The 23,035-nt window shown below is 48.9% G+C and overlaps 1 protein-coding gene across 1 annotated transcript in view; it reads right to left on the minus strand.

Annotated features, from left to right (window-relative positions):
• LOC119978118 (delphilin-like) overlaps window positions 1-23,035 on the minus strand; it is a 202,580-nt gene that overhangs the window by 36,279 nt on the left and 143,266 nt on the right. The window contains exons 12-15 of the mRNA XM_038819519.1: window positions 16,638-16,752; window positions 11,786-12,108; window positions 6,803-7,240; window positions 201-288 (exon numbers count right to left, since the gene is read on the minus strand). Of these exons, the coding sequence (XP_038675447.1) occupies window positions 201-288; window positions 6,803-7,240; window positions 11,786-12,108; window positions 16,638-16,752 (964 nt within the window). The remainder of the gene's footprint in view (window positions 1-200; window positions 289-6,802; window positions 7,241-11,785; window positions 12,109-16,637; window positions 16,753-23,035) is intronic.

Consider the following 23,035-nt stretch of genomic DNA (forward strand, 5'->3'; position numbering starts at 1 on the left):
TCCAGCGCAAAAGGGAGGTCTGTGGTTCTGACTTTTTAAATTAAAGTGTTCATTTCTTAATTTAAAGTGTCCACTTGTATGTCGGTCCTAAAATTCAGGCCATTGCCATTTTACCATAGTACTCACTACCCAGTGCACACAACCTAACATACCCAGATGCTGTGTGACGTTCTGTTGGGAAATACCAAGCTGTCACTTACTGTTTGGTTTCTGAGTCCCAAAGTGCAACTCCAAATCTAGGTACTTGACCATATCACTCAATTTATCGTAATCGGAGTCTTCTCCAAACTGAGAAAAATGAAGACAAGGGATTTTCAGAGATAAATGATTATCAGATGGCTTCAAATTAACAAGGCGCAGCACAGCGTTCTTACTATTGCACAGTGACCGAGCTCTCACTGCTTTCCCTTGCACTGAAGGTCACTCACTATGAGTGGGCCTGTTTCAAAGCTAGATTTTCATTTGGAAACATGACAGGCAATGTGAAAAGCATAGTCCCTGTAACATGAGAAAATGAATAGCAAATTCTGCAAATGGGCCGAACAGCTTCCTGCTGCATTCAGCCTCCACTTCTGGACAGACACGTGCTCACCCATTCCCTCTCCTGACTTTAATTGACACAGGGCTCAACGGTAGCAATTGTTCCCCGTCTCTCACTTTAAAAATTTTTTTTAGAGTACCCAAATATTTTTTATTTTTATCCAATTAAGGGGCCAATCCACCTAACTTGCACATCTTTGGGTTGTGGGGATGAGACCCACGCAGACATGGGGAGAATGTGCAAACTCCACATGGACAGTGAAGGGCCGGGATTCAAACCTGGATCCTCAGCGCCGCATTCCCAGTGCTAACCACTGCGCCACATGCCACCCTCCCTGTCTCTCACTTAATCAACTGTTGTTCACAGGTCTCTGAGCTGAACAGACTATTTGACCACGAGACTTTTCATAAACAAGAGACAATCTCAACTATGGACATGCCAGGTCACTGAATCAAGAACAAGAACCCTCCAGATTTCCCACAACATATTCCAGGGTATTGAGAAAAAAAACACTACTGATGTCACTGTGACTAAAAAAAACTGACAGTGCAATCTGAAATGGGCATCTAGGTTCTCTCTGGTCTGGTACTTCTTCTGTTTTCAGTGTCACGACAACTATCTGCTCTTTATGATGCTTTTGGTTTCCATTTCAAACTATTTTTTTTACAACCATTACAGACAGGCAGTAAAAGACTTGCTGTCCACCAAGACTGCCCCACCTCATTTGGAAAGAGAATCCTGACCACCCACCATCTCACGTAACCAGCCTATGCCCCCACCCAGATAATAGTCCTGTAATTTCCCTGGAGAAACAAGAAAACCCATCAAAAGAACAATAGGTCATCCATGATCTCATTGAATAGCAGGACAGGCTTGAGGGGCTGAATGACCTACTCCTGTTCCCTATAGGATGGTATTCCATCCTAATACCATGGAAAATTCCAATCCAGTCCCCACTCAAGCAAACAAAACAAGTCCAGAAGATTAGAGGAATCAAGAATTATCAACAAAACTATTAACCTCTGTGGGATATGATCTCTGCCCTATTCAAGAAGAGATCCAACCCCCATATGAGGTCAGAGTGCCAGATTTTTGTGGTTGAGAGGAATATCAAGAGTTGAGATTTTCTCAACCCCGCGATCCCATCTTTGTCTTGGAGGGGCCAGGAAGGTGGGCATGGGCTGGAGACAGACATGCCACCTCCAGAGGCAGGTCCAGGCCACATCAGAGGTGGGAAGCTGGTGAGGCCAGCAGATTAGAAGGCTACTCTCCATTTAGTCTGACATTGATCCAGTCCTATTTATAGTTGTTAGGCCCTCTAATCCTCTTCATTCCCTTTACCCCCAGTCACCACATTCCCTCTTCATGCCCCCTCATGTTGCTATGACCCTTATACCTTCCGTGCTCCCTCCATGACCCCCATATCTCCCACGCTCCCCCATGAATTATCCATGCCAACTCAGTATCAACGAGCAACAGAACTCATGAACCATATAATAACACTGGCAAGCCTTTGAAATGCTCATGAAATTTAAAAATATCAGGCATTTAATATTTCTTTTGAAAAAAAGTAGCTTACAATCTCAAAAAAATGTAAATCAGTGAACGTTCAATTGAAATAACTTTTAATCCTGTCTAAATAAATAAACTGGCATTGAAAAACAACTTCAACTAAAGGTTATGTTAGTACAAGGTAATAAAACTGTCAATGAAACAAAGCTAGCAGACTCCTTTGTAACTATGTAAACAGCTTTCCACAGCAGCTGAATGTCAATTTAGTCAGTTTTGAATCTCAGCCAAGCATTCAAAATAAGGCCATCTGGCAAAACTGATATCTGGTCATCTGTCCAGCCTGCTTCTATTGATACAGTTGCCAGATTGCCTCATTATGACTGCTTGGTTGACTATTCATCCCTTTAGGGGCTGTTTACACAGTTAAAAAAGGAACTGCTCGTGTTAATTTATGGTTTTATTATCTTATAATAACTGGGGCTGAATTCTTCACCTCCTGACGCCGACAGCTAGAATTGTGATCAGGCTGGGAATAGCGGGTAATACAAAAATCGCGATTTCCATCTGCCGCTGATTCCGATTCCATGCTCCTGTCTCCCATTGGCCGCATTCGTGACATTCGCGCCGACAGGCCCATGCAAAACCATCATTTGCATGGTTTGGAATGTCAATAGTGGGTTGGGCACAAGTATGCTTCACCCCTTCGCGATGCTTCACCCCTCTCACGTGGGAGTCACGTGGGTGTGAATTGGTACAAGTATTTACAAGTGAAGCCTGGGCGCCATGCCTCTTGAGAGGGTAAAAAACTCTCAAAATGTGCTGGCTTTCTTAGGGGTGGGTTCTGGGCTGGGAGATTAGTGGGGAGCAAATTGTTGCATTTGGGGTGTCCCCCTCAGGACCAGGGGTTCCTGACTCAGACTGCCATTGCAGCAGTATGTGATTTAAAAACGCCCCCTGGCTGTTCACACTGCTGACTGCTCACTATGTCCTGTAAATACTCAGAGAGCCTCAGGTCATGTAGAAACCCACCCAGACGACCCTTTGGAAACCCTCATACTCCAGCAGTAACATCAAGTAGATGGACATGGCCATGATCAGTCCCTGCCCCCCCCAAGGTGTTGCCATTCTTCTGTGCACTCCTCAGAAGTGCAGCCACACTGCAGAGGAAGTAGGGGATTAGCAGAGCTCACCCCAACCAAAGGACACCTGCCCCGTTGCAACCCTCCCTGGCACAGTGCACTTTCCAGAATAGAGGCCTCAGCAGTGACACCCATCCCTCAGGAGCACAAGCTGTCTCCTCCTGTTGAGGCTGGCACATCCTCTCAGGTGCAGTTCAGGAGGACAGACTTCAGTCTCCGGCACACCTTGGGAAGAGGGTATCCCTCCTATCCTCAACAGCAGTGAGCAGTGGTTACACTTTAGACTCCTGAAATCTGGGGGAGGTCTTCTCCGAGCCATCTTCGTGGCTGGAATGGGAATGTTTTGTGAATGTTTTGTAATTGGAGAGCTTATAAACAGCTCCAGCCTGTCAGGCTTTTTAATGCTAATTCAGGCCCCAGTTGATCTGCCGCCATCGGGGAAGGGAATTGCTTCTAATTCACAGTGGCAGAGAGCTGGCCCATTTGTATGTCCTGAATCTCGGAAAAAAATAGCATCCCTAATGGGAACAGAATTGCACGTAATTCAGTTCCGGTGCTAACACAGGGCTGGATTCTCCGATTTTGAGGCTATTTCCAGAGCATGTGTCTAGTCTTATGACCAAAAAAGTCCAGTAAGAAGTCTTACAACACCAGGTTGAAGTCCAACAGGTTTGTTTCAAACACTAGCTTTCGGAGCGCTGCTCCTTCCTCAGGTGAATGAAGAGGTATGTTCCAGAAACATATATATAGACAAATTCAAAGATGCCCTCGTACGAACGGGATATTTCATAGAATTTACAGTGCAGAAGGAGGCCATTCGGCCCATCGAGTCTGCACCGGCTCTTGGAAAGAGCACCCTACCCAAGGTCCACACCTCCACCCTATCCTCACAACCCAGTAACCTCACCCAACACTAAGAGCAATTTTGGACACTATCGGCAAATTAGCATGGCCAATCCACCTAACCCACATATCTTTGGACTGTGGGAGGAAACCAGAGCACCCGGAGGAAACCCACGCACACACGGGGAGAGAATGTGCAGACTCCGCACAGACAGTGACCCAAGCCGGGAATCAAACCTGGGACCCTGGAGCTTTGAAGCAATTGTGCTATCCACAATGCTACCGTGCTGCCGTGCTGGACTCATCGATCGACAGTTCCAACGCGCCACAGCAAAAAACCACACCGACCTCCTCAGAAGACAAACACGGGACACAACCGACAGAGTACCTTCGTCGTCCAGTACTTTCTCGGAGCGAAGAAACTACGACATCTTCTACGCAGCCTTCAACACGTCATCGATGAACATCTTGCCAAGGTTATCCCCACACCCCCACTACTTGCCTTCAAACAACCGCGCAACCTCAAACAAACCATCGTTTGCAGCAAACTACCCAGCCTTCAGAACAGCGACCACGACACCACACAACCCTACCATGGCAATCTCTGCAAGACATCCACTAGGTACGCGGTACATACTCGTGTGACTCGGCAAACGTTGTCTATCTCATACGCTGCAGGAAAGGATGTCCCGAAGCGTGGTACATTGGCAAGACCATGCAGACGCTGCGACAACGAATGAACGGACATCGCGCGACAATCACCAGGCAGGAATGTTCCCTTCCAGTCGGGGAACACTTCAGCAGTCAAGGGCTTTCAGCCTCTGGTCTCTGGGTAAGCGCTCTCCAAGGCAGCCTTACGTGCGTCAACGCAGAATCGCCGAGCAGAAACTTATTGCCAAGTTCCGCACACATGAATGCGGCCTCAACTGGGACCTGGGATTTATGTCGCATTACATTCATCCCCCACCATCTGGCCTGGGCTTGCGAAATCCTACCAACTGTCCTGGCCTGAGACAATTCACACCTCTTTAACCTGGGGTTACCCCTATCTCTGGATCTGTAAAGACTTAATTATTCAAATGCTCGCATTCTAAGCATTGTCTAGCGTCTTTGAATTTGTTTATAGATATGTTTCTGGAACATACCTCTTCATTCACCTGAGGAAGGAGCAGTGCTCTGAAAGCTAGTGTTTGAAACAAACCTGTTGGACTTTAACCTGGTGTTGTAAGACTTCTTACTGTGCCCACCCCCGTCCAACGCTGGCATCTCCACATTATGACCAAAAGGTCGGCGCCACCTACCACACCAATGCTCCACCCGGTGGGGGATTGCAGCCACACCACGTTAAGACGGACGGAAAATTGTCAGGTCCATGGCCGGGCAAGCGCACGGCAGCGACATGCATCATTCACGCCATAAAACATGGCGCTGGGCGTGCGCGGACCCAGCGTGACAGATAGTGCCCCCTGTAACCCCCCTCGCCACCCCCGGACCACCCCCAACCAGTCCGCCCTGACCAGCGGAAAGGCTCCCCCTCCCCAGCTGTGGTGGCACTGGACACAGTCCGCAGCCGCCATGCGTGTTCCCCGGAAACTGTGAGCACACACACCCACGCCATCGGGAAGTCAGCTCAATGGGGGCGGAGCATCAGAGAAGGGCCTCAGATGACGACGCCCAGATGGTGTGCAGTGTACTCAGCGATGATGCTGTTTTTGAGGGGGGGCGGAGCATCTGAAAAACGGCGCCGTCCCCGATTTAGGTGTAAAAACGGATTCTCCGGCCAATCGCCGAACGCGATTTCGGCATCGGCAATCAAAGAATCCAGCCCACAGTCTCCCAAACGGAGAATTCAGCCCCTGATCTTTCTTTGAAGTGATTATTCAATGCCTGTGTGGATATTTGGACAAGATTAAAAGTTTCTTCAATGGGACCGTTGCTGGCTGAGTTGGCAATTTTATAAAAAAGGAAGAGGGAATTTTTTTTCCAAAGGAATTTTGAATGCCTGATCTTTGTTTTGGTTCCTGATTAGTACTCCAGATTTGGACTTCCCCATGGTTCATCACTCCTTTGACGAGCGGGAATCACAGTTCACACGAAAACCTGCGTGGTTGCATCAAAATTGCCGGGGGTCTAAAATGCCGACCACAACCCTGCAATGGAACCGGGAAGGTCGGGAGTGGTGCACAAGGAATCTCTGCCCACATCCTTATCATACACTGGCCAAAATTGTTGGAAGATGGAATGGTGCAGAAATGCCAAAATTAGATCCAAACCACCATATTTAAAGCCCTTGAACATCCAGTCCGACATGGATGGAGGTATAGAAATCCAGGCCAGTTTCAATACCAACCACACTTTGATCCAGTATTCACAGACTGACTGTGTACAGGAGACACTGATCAGGTGGATTCAGCATTTGAATCTCTATTCTTGGAGGCTGAAAACTTGGTCTGCTGACTACACACTGAGTGCACGGGCTGGGCTGAATCTTAGAGCTGGAGTAATTGATTGCTTAAGCCACTGAATATATATGTCGCTAATGGCTCAATTGTAGAAACTTTCCTCACCAGTTATTTTCCTACTTTCCTAGGTCATTACCCCAACCTTCTCGCCCTTCCTGAAGTCAGAATCCCCTCCCTATTTTGTCTCCACCATGCCCACATCATGGAGTTAATTTTCCCACTGTCAAGTTGGTGCTTGAAGGGTTAACTTTTGGTAGATTGGCAGAGGATAGCTGTAGGAACACGAAAGGAACAAATTCACGTACCTGACCCCAAATGGTCCCTTCGGAGTTCTCCACTTGCTCCCATCGCAATCTCTTCACGCTCATGTGACTGGATTCGCTTCTGCGGTGAAACCCACGGTGCAGTGGAGCGGGGCCGGATAAACCTGGTAAAGGAGGAGGGGGAGGAGGGGGTGGGAGGGGAATAGACTGATGTTGGCTGGAGGAGTAAGAGGGGGGTGGAGGCAAAGGAGGTGGGGGTGGTGGTGGGATAACCCTTTTCAACTCTGAGATTAAAGTGACAGGTTTTGGGTCATTGAACTGTATGGGTGGAGGGGGAGGGGGACTTTGAGGAGGAGGTGGAATAGGGTCTGAGCATGAAGAATATGTTAAGGAACTTCCATCATCACTGCTGCTGGCATATTCACTGGGGCTGCTTGGGTCATTCGTGCCATAGATTCCCTGATCCTCTGGAAAGGTCATCTTTGGAAAAAGAAAGGCAAATCAATTGGAAATAATAAAGTTAAGAAAAATAAAAAGAGCCCCATCCTCACACCTCATTCCTATTGACAAAACCCTACCCTTCCCATTTATAGAACATTCTCAGAACCGCTCTTTAATTTATACTGATAGCATTCATTTAAATTTGAGCTAATAGAAGCAAAATATTGCAGGGATGAAAATCTGAAATAAAAACAGAAAATGCTAGATAAACTCAGTATGTCTGGCACCATCTGAGGACACAGAAATATAGGGCACGATTCAACAGGAAAAATTTTGAAGCGTGATTTTGGGCGCATTTGGCGGGGTGTTTCTGCACGGCTGCACTTGTGAGAGTGCAGCATTTATTCAATGGTACTTACTGCCAAAAATGAGCTTCTCACCATTACTGCTCGTCTTGCTGTCTGATTTGCCTGACTTACGCCTCAGTGTCTTATCGCTAACAAGAGGGAGCTGCTTTTAAACGTTCCCTCACCACTCAATCCTAGTCAATACACAAGCATGACAGTGCGCAGACCTTCGCCTCACTTTGGGGATACCAGGCTTCTTAACACTGTGGATGTGAGACGGGACATCCTGTTCCCCCGAGGGGTCAGAGGTTCAGCAGCAGGGTCAGCAATGCGGCAGGGAGGCAGTGGCAGTGGTTGTCAATGCAGGAAGCATGACAAGGAGGACTGCCGTCTAATGTCGGAAGAAGACCAATGACCTCCATCGGGTTGCAAGGGTAAATTACCACCGCTATCCTGGCATCAGTTCCACCTGCGACCCTTCAAATTCCCAAACCGCAGCACCCCAAAATACACACACAGATCACTAGCTGATACCTTGCACCCTCCCCACATCCGATCTTTCTGCTTGTTCTGATCTTTGTGCTTGTTCCACAGAAACCACTAGCACCCGCCAGCACTACCTCTTCATATCCAGAGGGTGTGCCCACACATGCCACCTTCCAAAGACCCTCCCCCAAGCGTGAGGTTCACAATGCCCTCTCTTTGTCCCACAGGAGAAAATTGTCCATAATAAGCGGGAAAGGACGAAGACGGGATGCAGAGTACCAGAGATTCAAGACCTCGCCCCCTATGAGGAACGGGCCCTGGAGATTGCGGGTTTGACCGAGGAGAGCACAGTCACCGACAGGGAGGTTGGCCTGCGCTACAGAGATGAGGATCCACTGTCCCTTCACCCAGTTTAAAATTCATCTGAGGAAGGAGCTGTGCTCCGAAAGCTCGTGTTTGAAACAAACCTGTTGGACTTTAACCTGGTGTTGTAAGACTTTTTACTGTGCTCACCCCAGTCCAACGCTGGCATCTCCACATCAGTTTAAAATTCAGCAAAGGCAGATCAAGGGATTGATTAAGAAGGGGAAAATACAATATAAAAGTAAGCTAGAGGGGAGCATAAAACCTGAAGTTTCGATAGGTATGTAAAGAGAAACAAATTGATAAAACTGAATGTAGGCCCCTTACAATCAGAACCAGGGGAATTCATAACGGGGAACAAAAAAATGGCTGAAAACTAAATTCATATTTTGCTTCTGTCTTCACAAAGGAAAACATGAATAAGGTTCCGGAAGTTCTGAGAAACACAAGTTTTAGTGAGGAGCTGAAGGAAATTAGCATTAGTAGAGAAATGATTTTAGGGAAATCAATGGGACTGAAGGCGGATAAATCTCCAGGGCCTGATAATCTTCATCCCAGAGTACTTCAACAAGTAGCCTTAGAAATAGTAGATCCATTGGCAGTCAATTTCCAAAATTCTTTGGACTCTGGAATGGTTCCTACAGATTGGAGGGGAGCTAATATAACCCCACTATTCAACAAGGGAGGTAGAGAGAAAACAGGGAACTATAGACCAGTGAGCCTAACATCGGTAGTAGGGAAGTTGCTGGAGTCCATTATCAAGGATTTCATAGCACAGCATTTGGAAAGCAGTGGTATAATCAGACAAAGTCAGCATGGATTATGAGAGGGAAATCATGCTTGACAAATCTACCGGAATACTTTGAAAATGTAACTGGTAGAGTTAACCAGCGACTGGCGGATGTTGTTCATTTAGACATTCAGAAGTCTTTTGACAAGGTTTCACATAGCAGATTACTATGTAAACTTAAAGCATTTGGGATTGCGGGTAGGTAGTGTCTTGAGATAGATAGAAAAGTGGTTAGCAAACAGGGAGCATAAAGTTGGAATAAATGGGACTTTTTCCGATTACTAGGCAGTGACTGTGCTACCTGGGCATTGTGTGTTGTGGGGGGGGAAGGGGCCACTATATGTAGTTAGGGGAATGGAAATGTCAAATGTTCACTATTGAAACATGTAACACCTGATACATGTGAAGCCTCAGTCACTTTAATCTTCACAGCAGACCTGCCTGCACCCCTACCTTCAGCCCCCCGTGCACAGTGGTCCGAGATCCAACGCCACTTTTGCAAACCCTGCTCAGAGGATGGGTGTGAGCACACTCTCAGCAGAAAGACAGGAGTCAGACTTTTGCAGACACTGAGGAGCACCAGAGCTTTCCCCAAAGCGAATTATCATCAACTCTCAATATACCCTTGTATATTGACCCGCTGACAGTGCCGACACAGCCGATCACCTTGGAGTGATGTTACGCAGACCCTTGGAAGGCGGAACAGGATGGTCGGAAAGGGGACGTTGTGAAGGGGATGGTGCGGTGATTGGGGAGGTAGGAAGGGATTGTGGGGGAGGGGGGGGAGGAGACAAATGGGGGAGGAAAGAGGACAAGTGGACAGGATGGTAATGGTGGGGGGGGAAATGGGGAAAGCGGGAAATTGGGGGGGGGGATGGGTTTGAGGTGACGGACATAGCCTCGTTGTATGTGAATCTGGTGAGGATGAGGTCCTCCCTGGTCTTCTGGGCATGTCGGACCCTTAATTCTGCCGCCAGTCCTTTGGACCCTCCTCCGGCTCCTCCCCGGGCTCATCCTCCAGCCTCTCCTGGTCAGCCTCTGCCTCAGAAGAGGCCACATATCCTTCCTTCTCCTCCTCCAGCATGCCACCCTGCTGCTGTGCCATGTTATGAAGGGCACAGCAAACCACCACAAAGTGGGAGACCCTCTGGGGGGTGTACTGCAGGATACCACCAGAGCGGTCCAGTCATCGGTACCTCATTTTGAGCAGTCTGATGCACCGTTAATGACAGCACGAGTGGCAGCATGGCCACCATTATACCGGGTGTCCTCCTCGGTCTCAGGCTTCAGCATTGGCGTCATCAGCTAGGACCTCAGCTGATGAGGTCCCCCAAGAGCTAACCCGTCATCCTAAGGTGGTACTCGAAGATGCTGGGATCATCGAGTGCCCAAGGATGCAGCTGTCATGCACGTTCCCTGGGTAAAGGGCACATACGTACATGATACATGTTTACATGTCTGTCCTCCGCTTGCTGCAGTGCCCCAGTGATGCCCAACGCAAACTGGGAAAACAACACCTCAGATGAGTTTATCCAGCAGTTTCGGTTTTTACTTAAATTTGAGCCTTTACCCTATTCCCAGTCATCTGTTATTCTATAAATAAACCATTCCAACGCTGCGATTAGATTCAAGCCTATCGCACATTCTTAGAATTTTTGTTTTTCTCAGCTCCTTGGTGAGTTTCTGTCTGTAAATCAGGTCAGGGTACCTAATATTTATCTATATCTGTTTGAAATCAATTAAAAATCTTACCAACATCTGGGCAGAGTGAACACGACCGCAACATGCGCCAGGTTCAACCTGATCCAGTTTAAGGTCGTGCACCGGGCCCACATGACGGGGGCCCAGATGAGCAGATTCTTCGGGCTGCAGGACAAGTGTGCTAGATGTGCCGGAGGGCCGGCTAACCATGTACACATGTTCTGGTCGTGCCCTAAACTTAGGGGGTATTGGCAGGGAGTCGCAGATGTCATGTCCCGAGTATTGAAAACTCGGGTGGTAATGGGCCCTGAGGTGGCAACCTTTGGGGTTTCGGAAGACCGGGGAGTCCAGGAAGAGAGAGAGGCCGACGTTCTGGCCTTTGCTTCCCGGCGACGAATACTGTTAGCATGGACGGACTCAAAACCTCCGAGGGCTGAGGTATGGCTATCAGACATGTCGAGCTTTCTTGGCCGAGAGAAAGTCAAGTTTGTCTTGAGTGGTTCGCTACTAGGGTTCGCCCGAAGGTGGCAGCCATTTATTGACTTCTTCGCAGATGAGTAAGTGTCGGGGGGGGGGGGGGGGGGGGGGGCAAGCCTGACCCATCTGGCACAGCGCGACATCTATAAAAATCACTCCCATTCCCCTCACGACCTCTCCCCAGTGACTCTCCCCCTCCCAATGAACCTTTCCTCCCATGACACCTCTCCCCAAACATTTAATATCCTCCCTTTCCCAATGATGCCTTCTTTAATGACCTTCATTCCCCAATGACTCTGTGACCTACCTATCTTTTAAACATTTGACACTCAGGACTCCCTTTTGAATGTGAATCTCTTTCAGTATGCATCGGAGTGCTGCTATAATTGTCACCAGCTCTACAAAGTTTGGAAAACTTACTTCTTCATAGTCATTCTCTGGGTTCATGAACTCATCCATGATGGTCACTTTCTCTCCCAGCTGCTCACTAAGGGCATCCAGGAACCGGTCTGTATCACGGCTGCGAGGAGGCCGGGAGAAAGTAAAGAGCTTCTTGCGCCGGCTCGGGGGGCTGTTCATGATTTCCACATTCTGTGGTGAAGGGCTGGGACTGCCATCCAGGCTGACGTAGGGGTGTGGGTCTGAATTAGTTGGGGAGGGATCATTGGGGGCATGACAGCGACAGGGATGCATGGGAAGAGGCTCTGTCTGCCACGACAGAGACATCCCCAACTTTTTGCTACCTGCAACATAAACAAAAGTAATTATTTCAAGAATTCCTTTTAACAGATCCACATTAAGTAACCAGAAATAAGCAGACATTTCTTTAATGCCAACACCATTTTGTGCCAGGCACATTTCAGCAGTCAAGGAAATTCCACACCCCACAGAATCGGTGGCTTTCTACTGTTTTGTACTGTTTTATGATAAGAACAGAACAGCAACTGTGGTTCGAAACTGCAACTGACCTCAGTAGGGAGGGAGCTGACCAATTTCTCTATATCACAACAGTGACTGCACATCAAAAGGTACTTAAGTGGCTGTGGCACTTTGAAATGGCCTGAGGTTTTCAAAGATGGAGCAGAAAATTCTTTAGGTGTGATCCTGCAGCAACACCTTCTGGTACAGTAACCAGTGTTCATTCTACTAAAACTCCTCTGACCTCAGCGATTTTCTTGTGCAATGGTCCCACCAACAATGCTATACAAACAAATCAGGTGTCCTCACCACCAAATAATGGTCCTAAATGTCGGGGGGGTCTACTGTTTCCAGGCACAGGTGGCACAGTGGAGGGAACCACAGATCTGTGTGGAACATTCCACTCACTAAGTACCCGATGCACATAGCCTTGTTGAGGCACCCTCAATTATGACGCGAGAGCAAGGTCGGTAATCAAAAGGCTATAATCTACAGAGAACTGAACAGCATCCGAGAGAAGTGTGCTCACCACATGGAGCCTTATCCTATATACCGTTTCCTGGGGGCGTAGCCAGAGGCGGAGTCCCCCAGGGTTCCAAGCCTCTTAAAGGGGCAAGGCATTAAAGGTCAAGCACCGTTTACGGCAGTTATTAATACCGTTCATCACATTCACCCCCTGTTTAAAAAAAAACACATAGTCCGTCTGGGGTGAAGTGGAGTTATAAGTTCAGTTTTTGTGGTGGTCTGATCATCCGTGCTGACTTTCGCCGCTCCGATGGTGGCGCCGTGGATGCGGTCGGTTCCGATGGTGGTATATCCGGGAGCATGGTTGACTGAGCCTTTGCCCGCCTTGGAGGGGGGGGGGGGGGATATCAGGGGTGATTAGGGTGATCGGTGCCAGTGCCGACTGGGGGGCAGGGGGCGCTATGGGGGGGGCGCTGTCGGAGTCGGCGGTTGGTGTGGGGCGGGAAGCGTCGGTAGAAGGGGGGGGGTCGGTGGGGAAAACGTCGGGGTCGGTGGGAGAGTCGGTGGGAGAGCCAGCGGGTGCCAGGTCTCGCAGGGAGACAGTATCCTGCCTGCCGTAGGGGTGCTCGACGTAGGCCTATTGAGGGTTTGCGTGCAGCAGGTGGACCCTCTCGACTATTGGATCCGTTTTATGGCTCCTCACGTGTCTCCGGAGTAGGACTGGACCCAGAGTCATCAGCCAGGGTGGAAGCGAGACCCCAGAGGTGGACTTCCTGGGGAAGACAAACAAACGATTGTGAGGGGTCACGTTCGTGGCCGTACAGAGGAGCGACCTAATGGAGTGCAGGGCATCGGGTAGGACCTCCTGCCAGCGGGCAATTGGGAGACTCCTTGACCGTAGGGCTAGGAGGACAGCCTTCCAAACTGTCGCGTTCTCCCTCTCCACTTGCCCGTTTCCCCGCGGGTTATAGCTCGTCGTTCTGCTCGAGGCGATGCCCTTGCTGAGCAGGTACCGACGCAGCTCATTGCTCATGAACGATGTATCCCGGTCGCTGTGGATATAAGCGGGGAAACCAAACAGTGTGAAGATTCTGCGCAGTGCCTTGATCACGGAAGCCGAGGTCATATCGGGGCAGGGGACAGCAAAAGGGAAGCGGGAGATCATTGATGACGGTGAGGAAATAGATGTTGTGGTTGGTGGACGGGAGGGGCCCTTTGAAGTCCACACTTAGTCACTCAAAGAGCCCAGAGGCCTTTATCAGGCGAGACTCCGTTTGTAACACCAAAAGGGACCCTGAGGAAGTGAAACAGCCGACTGGCTGCTTCGAACGCCGTGTAGGGGCGGTCCTGTGGGCGGATAGGGAGTTGATGATAGGCCGATTTAAGGTCGACCGTGGAGAATACCCGATACTGGGCAATTTGGGACACCATTTCTGCTATGCGGGGAAGTGGATACGCATCGAGTTGCGTAAAGCGGTTTATGGTCTGGCTATAATCCAGACCATTCGCTGCTTTTCCCCGGAGCGGACTACCAATACTTGAGCCCTCCAAGGGCTGTTGCTGGCCTCTATGACCCCCTCTTTTAGTAGCCGCTGAACCTCTGACTTGATGAAGGTCATGTCTTGGGTACTGTACCGGCGACTCCTGGTGGCGATGGGCTTACAGTCGGGAGTGAGGTTCGCGAAGAGGGAGGGTGGCGCAACGTTGAGTGTCGCCAGGCTGCAGACCGTGAGTGGGGGCAGGGGCCCGCCGAACTTCAGTGTCAGGCTCCGGTGGCTGCACTGAAAGTCCAGACTGAGCAGCAGGGGGGCGCAGAGGCGAGGGAGGATGAAGAGTTTAAATCGGGTGTATTCAGCGCCTTGAATTGCGAGGTTAGCGACACAATACCCCGTGATTTGTACTGAGTGGGACCCCAAAGCGAGGGCGATAGTTTGGGAGTCGTGGTGGGTGCGCAGGGAGCAGCGCCTTACCGTGTCTGGATGGATAAAGCTCTCCGTGCTCCCGGAGACGAATAGGCAGGGAGTGTCGTGGCCGCTGACTTGAACCCGCATCATCGAGTTCCGCAGGTGCTTTGGCCGCGATTGATCGAGTGTGATCGCTCCTAGTTGCGGGCCGTCAGAGTCGAACTCCCAAAATGGCCGCCCGGAGTCACAAGATGGCCGCCGCCGCCAGTCGAACGTGTCGGGTTTCGAAGATGGCCGGCGCCAAGATGGCCGCTCCCATGACTCGCACGAGGTAGATGACGCGTCGGAAGTGGGCGTGCCCGGCCACAGCGCGGCCGCATTGCAGGGTCTGTGAGACCGGGAGCTTGATTTCTGGGCCTGGTGAGGGTTTCGTTTGTGGCCTTTGGGCCCAGCCTGGCAGACTTTAGCGAAGTGCCCTTTCTTCCCGCAGTCGTTGCAGATCGTGGAGCAGGCCGGGCAATGCTGACGTGGGTGCTGGCCTTGCCCACAGAAATAGCATGGGGAACCCCCGGAGTGAGTGGATCGCCGCACGGCACAGGCCTGTAGCGTGGCCGAGTCTGGAGAGGATCGAGAGGGGTTCGCAAGGTCCGCGGAGTACGTACGGAGGTTACAGTGGGCCGTTTCGAGAGAAGATGCGCGCGTTACCGTGCCCTGGAGATCCTTTGCCCCGTCTTCTAGGAGCCTCTGCCAGATGTACGAGGACCTGATACCGGACACAAGGGCGTCACGAATATGCAAGTTCCTGGGGTCTTCTGCCGTCACTGCTTTGTGGTTGCAGTTCCTCGCGAGCGCAGTGAGTCTTTCCACGAACTCGTCCAGCGTTTCCCCGGAGCGCTGGCTGCAGGTTGAGAGCAAATGTCTGGCGTGTACCTCATTAGTAGGTTTTATGAAGCGTTTCTTCAGTATTTCGACCGTCGCATCATAGGTCGTAGTGTTCCCGATCACGGCAGAGAGTCGGTGGCCCACCCGGCCATGTACTAAACGCAGCTTGCGAGTGCTGTCAACATCAGTCATTGAGGAGTCCAGATAGTCCTCGAAACACCGGAGCCCAATATTTTAAAATTTCCGGGGCTTCCGGCGACCTGGCGTCCAGGTTGAGTTTCTCCGGTTTTAGAGCGCTGTCCATCTTGATGTGTCTGTAGATTAAATTGAGGCACCCTCAATTACGACACGAGAGCGAGGTCGGTAATCAAAAGGCTTTAATGTACAGAGAACTGAACAGCATCCAAGAGAAGTGTGCTCACCACATGGAGCCTTATCCTATATACCGTTTCCTGGGGACGTAGCCAGAGGCGGAGTCCCCCAGGGTTCCAAGCCTCTTAAAGGGGCAAGGCATTAAAGGTCAGGCACCGTTTACGGCAGTTATTAATACCTTGCATCACACTTGTCTATTGTACAGTGTAGTAAATGAATAACTGCAATAAAAACGTATTCAAAACAAAAGGGAGAAAAATAAAAAAGGGAAGGGGGTTGGGGTAAGAGGGGTTGGGTTTTGGGGGTCCTTTTTCAATGTGTGATCTTTGTCAATTGTACTTGGTTTGTATAGAAAAATCTCTACTAAAAACATTTAAAAAAAAAGAAAAGTCAGGATGGGAATTAGGTAAGGCAGAGGTTAAAGGCATGATAGCAGATGTAGCTATGTACGTGTACAGTTACTGGTGTGGATTCTCACCCTTGACCCCTTTTTTTGATCATATTTCAGCACCTCAGAGTGCAACATGATCGGTGTATAAAACCTGAATATCATTGCACTTCCTGTGATGGCCACTTTGAAATGTTTGTATCAAGTATATTTTTGCAAAAGACAATTGCTCAATTAAAGTAACAATGATTGGGTCAGTTCCTGATTTGAGTCATTTCACAGAGCAACCTGCCAGAGGGTATAAATGAAAAAAACTCATAGGCTTGAAGTTCCTTCATTCTACCTGAATGGCTCAGTTGTTCGGGTACCGGAGATGTTCTGGGCAGCGGTGGTTTCATCAGTTTCCCCGAGTAGCCAGATCCTCCGCGGGTTTCTATTTCAGCATAGACAGGAGATATCTGAGAACAAAGTCCACAGTCAGCATCATAGAGAGAGAAAAGATAAAAATTAAAACTTATTTTTATATAGTACCTTTAACATAATAAAATCTGTAATGTTGCTTCATAGGAGCATTACAAAACAAAATATGACACAAGTCACATAAGGAAAGAGTGGGTTACATAGCCAAACGTTTGGTCTAAGAAATAGGTTTTGAGTCTTTTAAAGGAGGAAAGTGGTCAAGGTAAAGGTGGAGAAGTGTAGGGAGGGAATTCCAGAGCATTGGGCCTAACAATGAAGGCACAGCCACAAACGTTGAAGTAATTAATTTGGAGATGCGCACAAAGCTAAATTTAAATTTGCGTAAATATTGGAGGTAACAGGGCTGGAAGAGATTACAGAGATAGGAAGGGGCAAGGGCATGGAGGGATTTGAAAACAAGAATGAAAATTTTAAAATCAAGTTGTGGCTCGACCCCTGAGCTAATGTAGGCCAACAAACACAGGAGTGATTTGTGAATTAAGACAAGGCAGCAGAATTTTGAACGACCTCAAGTTTACAGAGCGGAGAATGTGGGAGACCAGATGGGATTGCATTGGAATAATCAAGTCTAGAGGTGCGTGATTCTCCCGAAATGACAAAGTGTTATTTTGGGCAGAAATCATAGGATGATTTCCACCAGGTACAAGAGCATGATCCAGATCGCTATTCACCCACAATTAGTACAAAAGTGAGCCCCTAAGCCAAGTCTGAGACCCCAGGCGTGTGATTCGCCAGACTCGGGGCTCAGCTGTTCACAGCTAACAAGGGGGAGCAGCACTCCCTCAGCACTCATTCCCAGTCAAGCCTGGAAAATGGCAGGCTGAAGGCCCACTCCTAGATTTCTGGATACAGACCTAGCCACGCTTCTGAATGTCATGGAGGAGAGGGGGGCACCCTGTACCCCCAGGGGGCAGGATGTCCAATAGCATAGTGACAAATGCCACCTGGAAGGCAGAGAGTGCAAACAGCATGACAAGGATAACAGCCGTCTAGTGTAGGAAGAAGATGAATGACCTACGAGCTGCAAAGTTACCACTCCCCTCCTGCTGGCATCAGTCCTGCCCGCCACCCTTCAAATCCGCCCCACCCAATGCACCACTCAATGACGGAACAGGTGGCATGGGCCTCATTGTATCGGACCTCCGCCTTGGTCTCAGGCCTCCGCACTGGTGTCATCAGTCATGCCCTCAGTGGGTATCCCTTGTCCCCCATGTGCCAACCTGCCATCCTGGGGTGGTTCTCAAAGACACCGAGGATCTATGAGTGTCCCATGATATAGCTATCATGCACGCTCCCAGGATAGCGTGCACACATGTGCATGATCTGTAGGCGATGGGCGCACAAGATTTCAACATTCAGGGAGTGGAACCCCTTCCTGTTAATAAAGGGCATTCCCTGATGCCCTGGTGCTAGCAGGATGATATGTGTGTCATCGATGGCCCCCTGGACCTTGGGCATCCCAGCAACAGCAGTGAATCCTGCGGTCCAGGCATCATTGTGGGCCTGGTCGAAGGTGATGTAGTCGGATGCCCAGGCTTACAGATTATCCATCACCAACCAGATGCACCTGTGGGCGGGCCACTGAGCGATGCCACACAGGTTCCCACCACAACACTGGAATGATCCAGTGGCATACAAACTAAGGGCTTTCATGACCTTCACGGCCATCGGGTGTCCTCCTCTTCCATGGGATGCCATGTCCTCTGCACTGTCTCCCTGCTGAGACGCAATCTTCTGCGGCACATGGTGTCTGTCAGCTCATGGTAGGACCATCAAGTCCTGTAAATCCTAGCTGGTCTTCGGTGTCTCCTTCTGGCCCCCTCCTCAGCCTGATGGGTGACTGGGACTCACATACGCAAACCCATACCCCCCTTCCATGGGAGACCCCAGATCTGCAACCCCCCAAACAACCCCAGTCCCTTTAGGGTAACCATCCTTTCACAGCATTGGGCCATCAAGCACGGTGCCCGAGAGTTGGATGCAGGTAAATGGAGAAGGCTACTCACCTCCTTGCTCCCCCTTGGTGTCCATGGTACCTTGTCTCCACTTTTGTAGAGGAGTATTAAGTGATATCCGCGTGACTTCCCATTTGTGGGGGTTTGGGGGGGGGGGGGGGGGGGGGGGTAATTCCTGGGCTGCCACTGCATTGAACTTTAATCTCGCTAATGAGATTAAAATTAATTTAAATGAGGTGTGATTAATTCCCCCGTCCTTTCTGGGCGAGATCCTGATCACGCCAGCTGGAGCAGGCTGGAAGAATGTCAAATTGTTTGGCACCTGGAGCAATTCCAGTTTTAGGTCTCTCCTGCCATTCTCCCGACAGAGTGGGATCAACACCGGGTGCAACATGACCAGGGAATTTCACCGAGGTAAGAAAGGAACAAATGAGGGTTTGAGCACCGGCAAATGATCTAAAACACAGGTAAAAATGGGCAGTGTTATGGAGGTGGAAATAAGCAGTTAGTGATAGTGTGAATATGCGATCCGAGGCTCATTTCAGGGTCAAATGTGACACCACCAAGGTTGTGAACAGACTGTTTTAATCTCAGGCTGTTGCCAGGGAGTGGGATAGTCAAATGCTATGGGAATGGAATTCAAGCATGAAATGAAAATATTGACCTCACCCTTCCAAATATTTAACTGGAGGAGATTTTAGCTCATCCAGTAGTAGTTGTCGGATAAGCAGTCTGATAATTTAGCAACAATGCAGGAGTCAAGAGAGATGGTTATGAGGTAGAACAGAAGGGTAGAATTCCTATTATGCTGAAGGAAGCCATTTGGCCCATCTAGTCAGAACTAACCCTTTGAAAGACTACCCTCGTACCCTACCTAGGTCCAATCTCCTGCCCGATCCCCACCTAATCTTTGGACACAGAAGGGGAATCTTAGCTTGGCCAATCAACCTAACCTGCACATTCTTGGACTGTGGGAGGAAACCGGAGCACCCGGAGAAAACGCACACAGATATGGGGAGAATGTGAAAACTCCACACAGCTAGTCACCCGAGGTTGGAATTGAACATGGGTCACTGGCGCTGTGAGGCAGCAGTTCTAACCACCATGCCACCCAGTAGAGCTGGGTGCCATCCACATACACGTTTTCAAATGATGTCACTAAGCGGCAGCATGTAGATCAAAAATAGGGGGGGGGGGGCAAGATCCTTGGGGGACACGAGGGTAGATGAAGAGAAGCCATCGTAAATGTAACTCTGTCGACAATTAGATCAATAAGAATGGAGCCAGGTCCCACTCAACTGGATGACAGTGGGGAGGCTTTGGAGGAAGATGGTGTGGTCAACCGTATCAAAGGCCAAGGCCCAAGACTTGTAATGATGAAATCCTGGACTCGGATCAGATCTTACCCATCAGCACAAAATGTTAAAACTGACTGGAAGTGGCACTAACTGGTTTACTTCAAAATGAGTTTGTACTTATGTGTAAAGCTTCTATCAGGATTATAATAGGCAGGAGAAAGCAATAGAACGATGAGTGTCACAGGAGAGCTGAATGTTTGATGGAGATGGTAAATGAAGGAGGGGAATGTCAATGATACGGAAAGTGCGTAAAGGGGAGAGACAAAGGAGATGGAAGAGTGAAATGAAAGAATAATTAAAATATAGCAAATGGTGTGCAATGTGACACAGGGTTAAGCCAAAGGGGAGGATAAACAATAGAGGAGGTTAAGCAATATAGGAGGTTGTGTGGGTCTTCACCTAAATCATGCTGGGACCAGAGTCTTGGCAAATCGTATAACTAGAGCTGTAGATAAGGCTTTAAACTAAATCTAGGGGGGAGGGTTCAGTTGTATGGAGAATTAGAAAATCAAAGTTGAAATGAAAATGAAAAATGAAAATTGCTTATTGTCACGAGTAGACTTCAATGAAGTTACTGTGAAAAGCCCCTGTAAAGTTAAAGGAGAGGGTAGAAGTGCAGGTTTATGATGAGGACTTTCAACTAGTTAAAGGAGCCGAGGGCTCAGGAGAGGTTAGTAAAGTTTCCAGACCACGTAATGCAACAGAGAGTATAGAAGGTGGCAGGAATCTAACCTCAGGCAGAGCAAAAAAGGTGGCAAGAATGAGAAGGGAGGAGGTCAATGCAGGGCTGAGGGTGTTGTACCTAAATGCGTGCAGTATACGGAACAAGGTAAATGAGCTTGTTGAGCACATTGAAATTGGCTGGGACGATGTTGTGGGCATCGCAGAGACGTGGCTGCAAGGGGATCAGGGCTGGGATCTAAATATCCAAGGATATGTGTCCTATCGAAAGGACAGGCAGATGGGCAAAGGTGGCAGGATTGCACTGTTAGTAAGAAATGAAGTTAAATCGATAGCAGGAAGCAATGTAGGATCAGAAGGCACAGAATCTCTGTGGGTGGAGTTGAGGAATCGCAAAGGTAAAAATACCCTGATGGGAGTTATGTACAGGCCCCTTAGCAGTAATCAGGATTGGGGCAGAAAATAAATCAGGAGATCAAAAAGGCAATAATCATGGGGGCTTCAGTATGCAGGTGGATTGGTAAAACCAGGTTGGTGGTGGATCCCAAGAAAAGGAATTTGTGGAATGTCTGAGAGATGTTTTTTTGGAGCAGATTGTGACAGAGCCTACTAGGGAACAGGCAATTCTGGATTTGGTGATTAGGGAACTTAAGGTGAAGGAACCCTGAGGAAGAAGTGACCACAATATGATAGAATTTACCTTGAAGTTTGTGAGGGAGAAGCTGGAATCAGATGTAACAGTATTATAATTTTAAAAGGGTAACGACAAAGATATGAGAGAGGAGCTGGCCAGAGTTGATTGGAAAGGGAGCCTAACAGGGAAGACAGTGGAACAGCAATGGCAGGCATTTTGGGGGGTTATTCGGGAGGCACAACAGATATTCATCCCAAGGAGCAGGAAATATGCTAAGGACAGCATAAAAGAAAAAGAAAAAGCATACAAAGTGGCGAGGATTAGTGGGAAGCCAGAGGATTGGGAAGCCTTTAAAAACGAGCAGAGGACAACTAAAAAAAGCAATAACGGAGGAGAAGATGAAATATGAGTGTAAGCTATCTCGTAATATAAAAGAAGATAGGAAGAGTTTTTTTCAATATATAAAAGGTATGAGAGGGGCAGAAATAGACATTGGAAAATGAGGCTGGAGGAGTAATAATGAGAAACAAAGAAATGGCAGAGGAACTGAATAGTTACTTTGCATCAGTCTTCATGGTGGAGGACACCAGTGGAATGCCAGAGCTCCAGGGGAATCAGGGGGCACAGGTGAGTGTAGTGGTCATCATTAAGGAGAAAGTTCTGGGGAAACTGAAAGGTCTGAAGGAGGATAAATCACCTGAACCGGATGGACTACACCCCAGGGTTCTAAAAGAGATAGCTGAGGAAATTGTGGAGGCATTGGTGGTGATCTTTCAGGATATCACTGGAGGCAGGGAGGGTACAAGAGGACTGGAATGTAGCTAATATAACACCGCTGTTTAATAAGGAGGGAGGTCATGACTGACAAATCTGTTAGAGTTCTTTGAGGAGGCAACAAGGACGTTAGACAAAGGAGAATCAGTGGACGTAATTTATTTAGATTTCCAGAAGGCCTTTGCAAGGTGTCGCATAGGAGACTATTAAATAAGTTAAGAGCTCATGGTGTCAAGGGTAAGATCCTGGCATGGATAGAGGATTGGTTCAGAAGGCAGAAAGTGATAATGTAGTCATTTTCAGGATGGCAGCCGGTGACTAGTGGTATGCCTCAGGGGTTGGTGCTGGGGCCACAACTTTTCACAATATACATTAACGATTTGGAAGGAGGAACTGAAGGCATTGTTGCGAAGTTTGACGGTGATACAAAGATATGTAGAGGGACAGGTAGTATTAAGGAATGTGGGAGCATTGGGAGCATCAGTCTGGGCCCCAATTTGTGATAGCCACCGTTTGCCCCGGGGAGAATGGATTGGGGGTTCCGGGTATGGCGGAGAGCGGGGATTGAGAGGATGGGGGATATGTTCATAGGGGGGAGCTTTCCGAGTATGAGGGGGCTGGAGGAAAAGTTTGTACTGGCGAGGGGAAACTAATTCAGATACTTGCAGGTGCGGGACTTCCTTCGTAAACAGGTGGCAGCCTTCCCACTCCTACTGCTGAGGGGGATTCAGGACAGGGTAATTTCCAGAGGGTGGGTAGGGGAGGGGAGCGTTTCAGACATCTATAAGGAGCTTATGGGGTGGAGGAGATGCAGACCAAGGAGCTGAAGCGCAAGTGGAAGGAGGAGCTGGGAGGTGAG

Source organism: Scyliorhinus canicula, chromosome 15 (assembly GCF_902713615.1).
Source record: "Scyliorhinus canicula chromosome 15, sScyCan1.1, whole genome shotgun sequence".
In the NCBI taxonomy this organism is placed as follows: domain Eukaryota; kingdom Metazoa; phylum Chordata; class Chondrichthyes; order Carcharhiniformes; family Scyliorhinidae; genus Scyliorhinus; species Scyliorhinus canicula.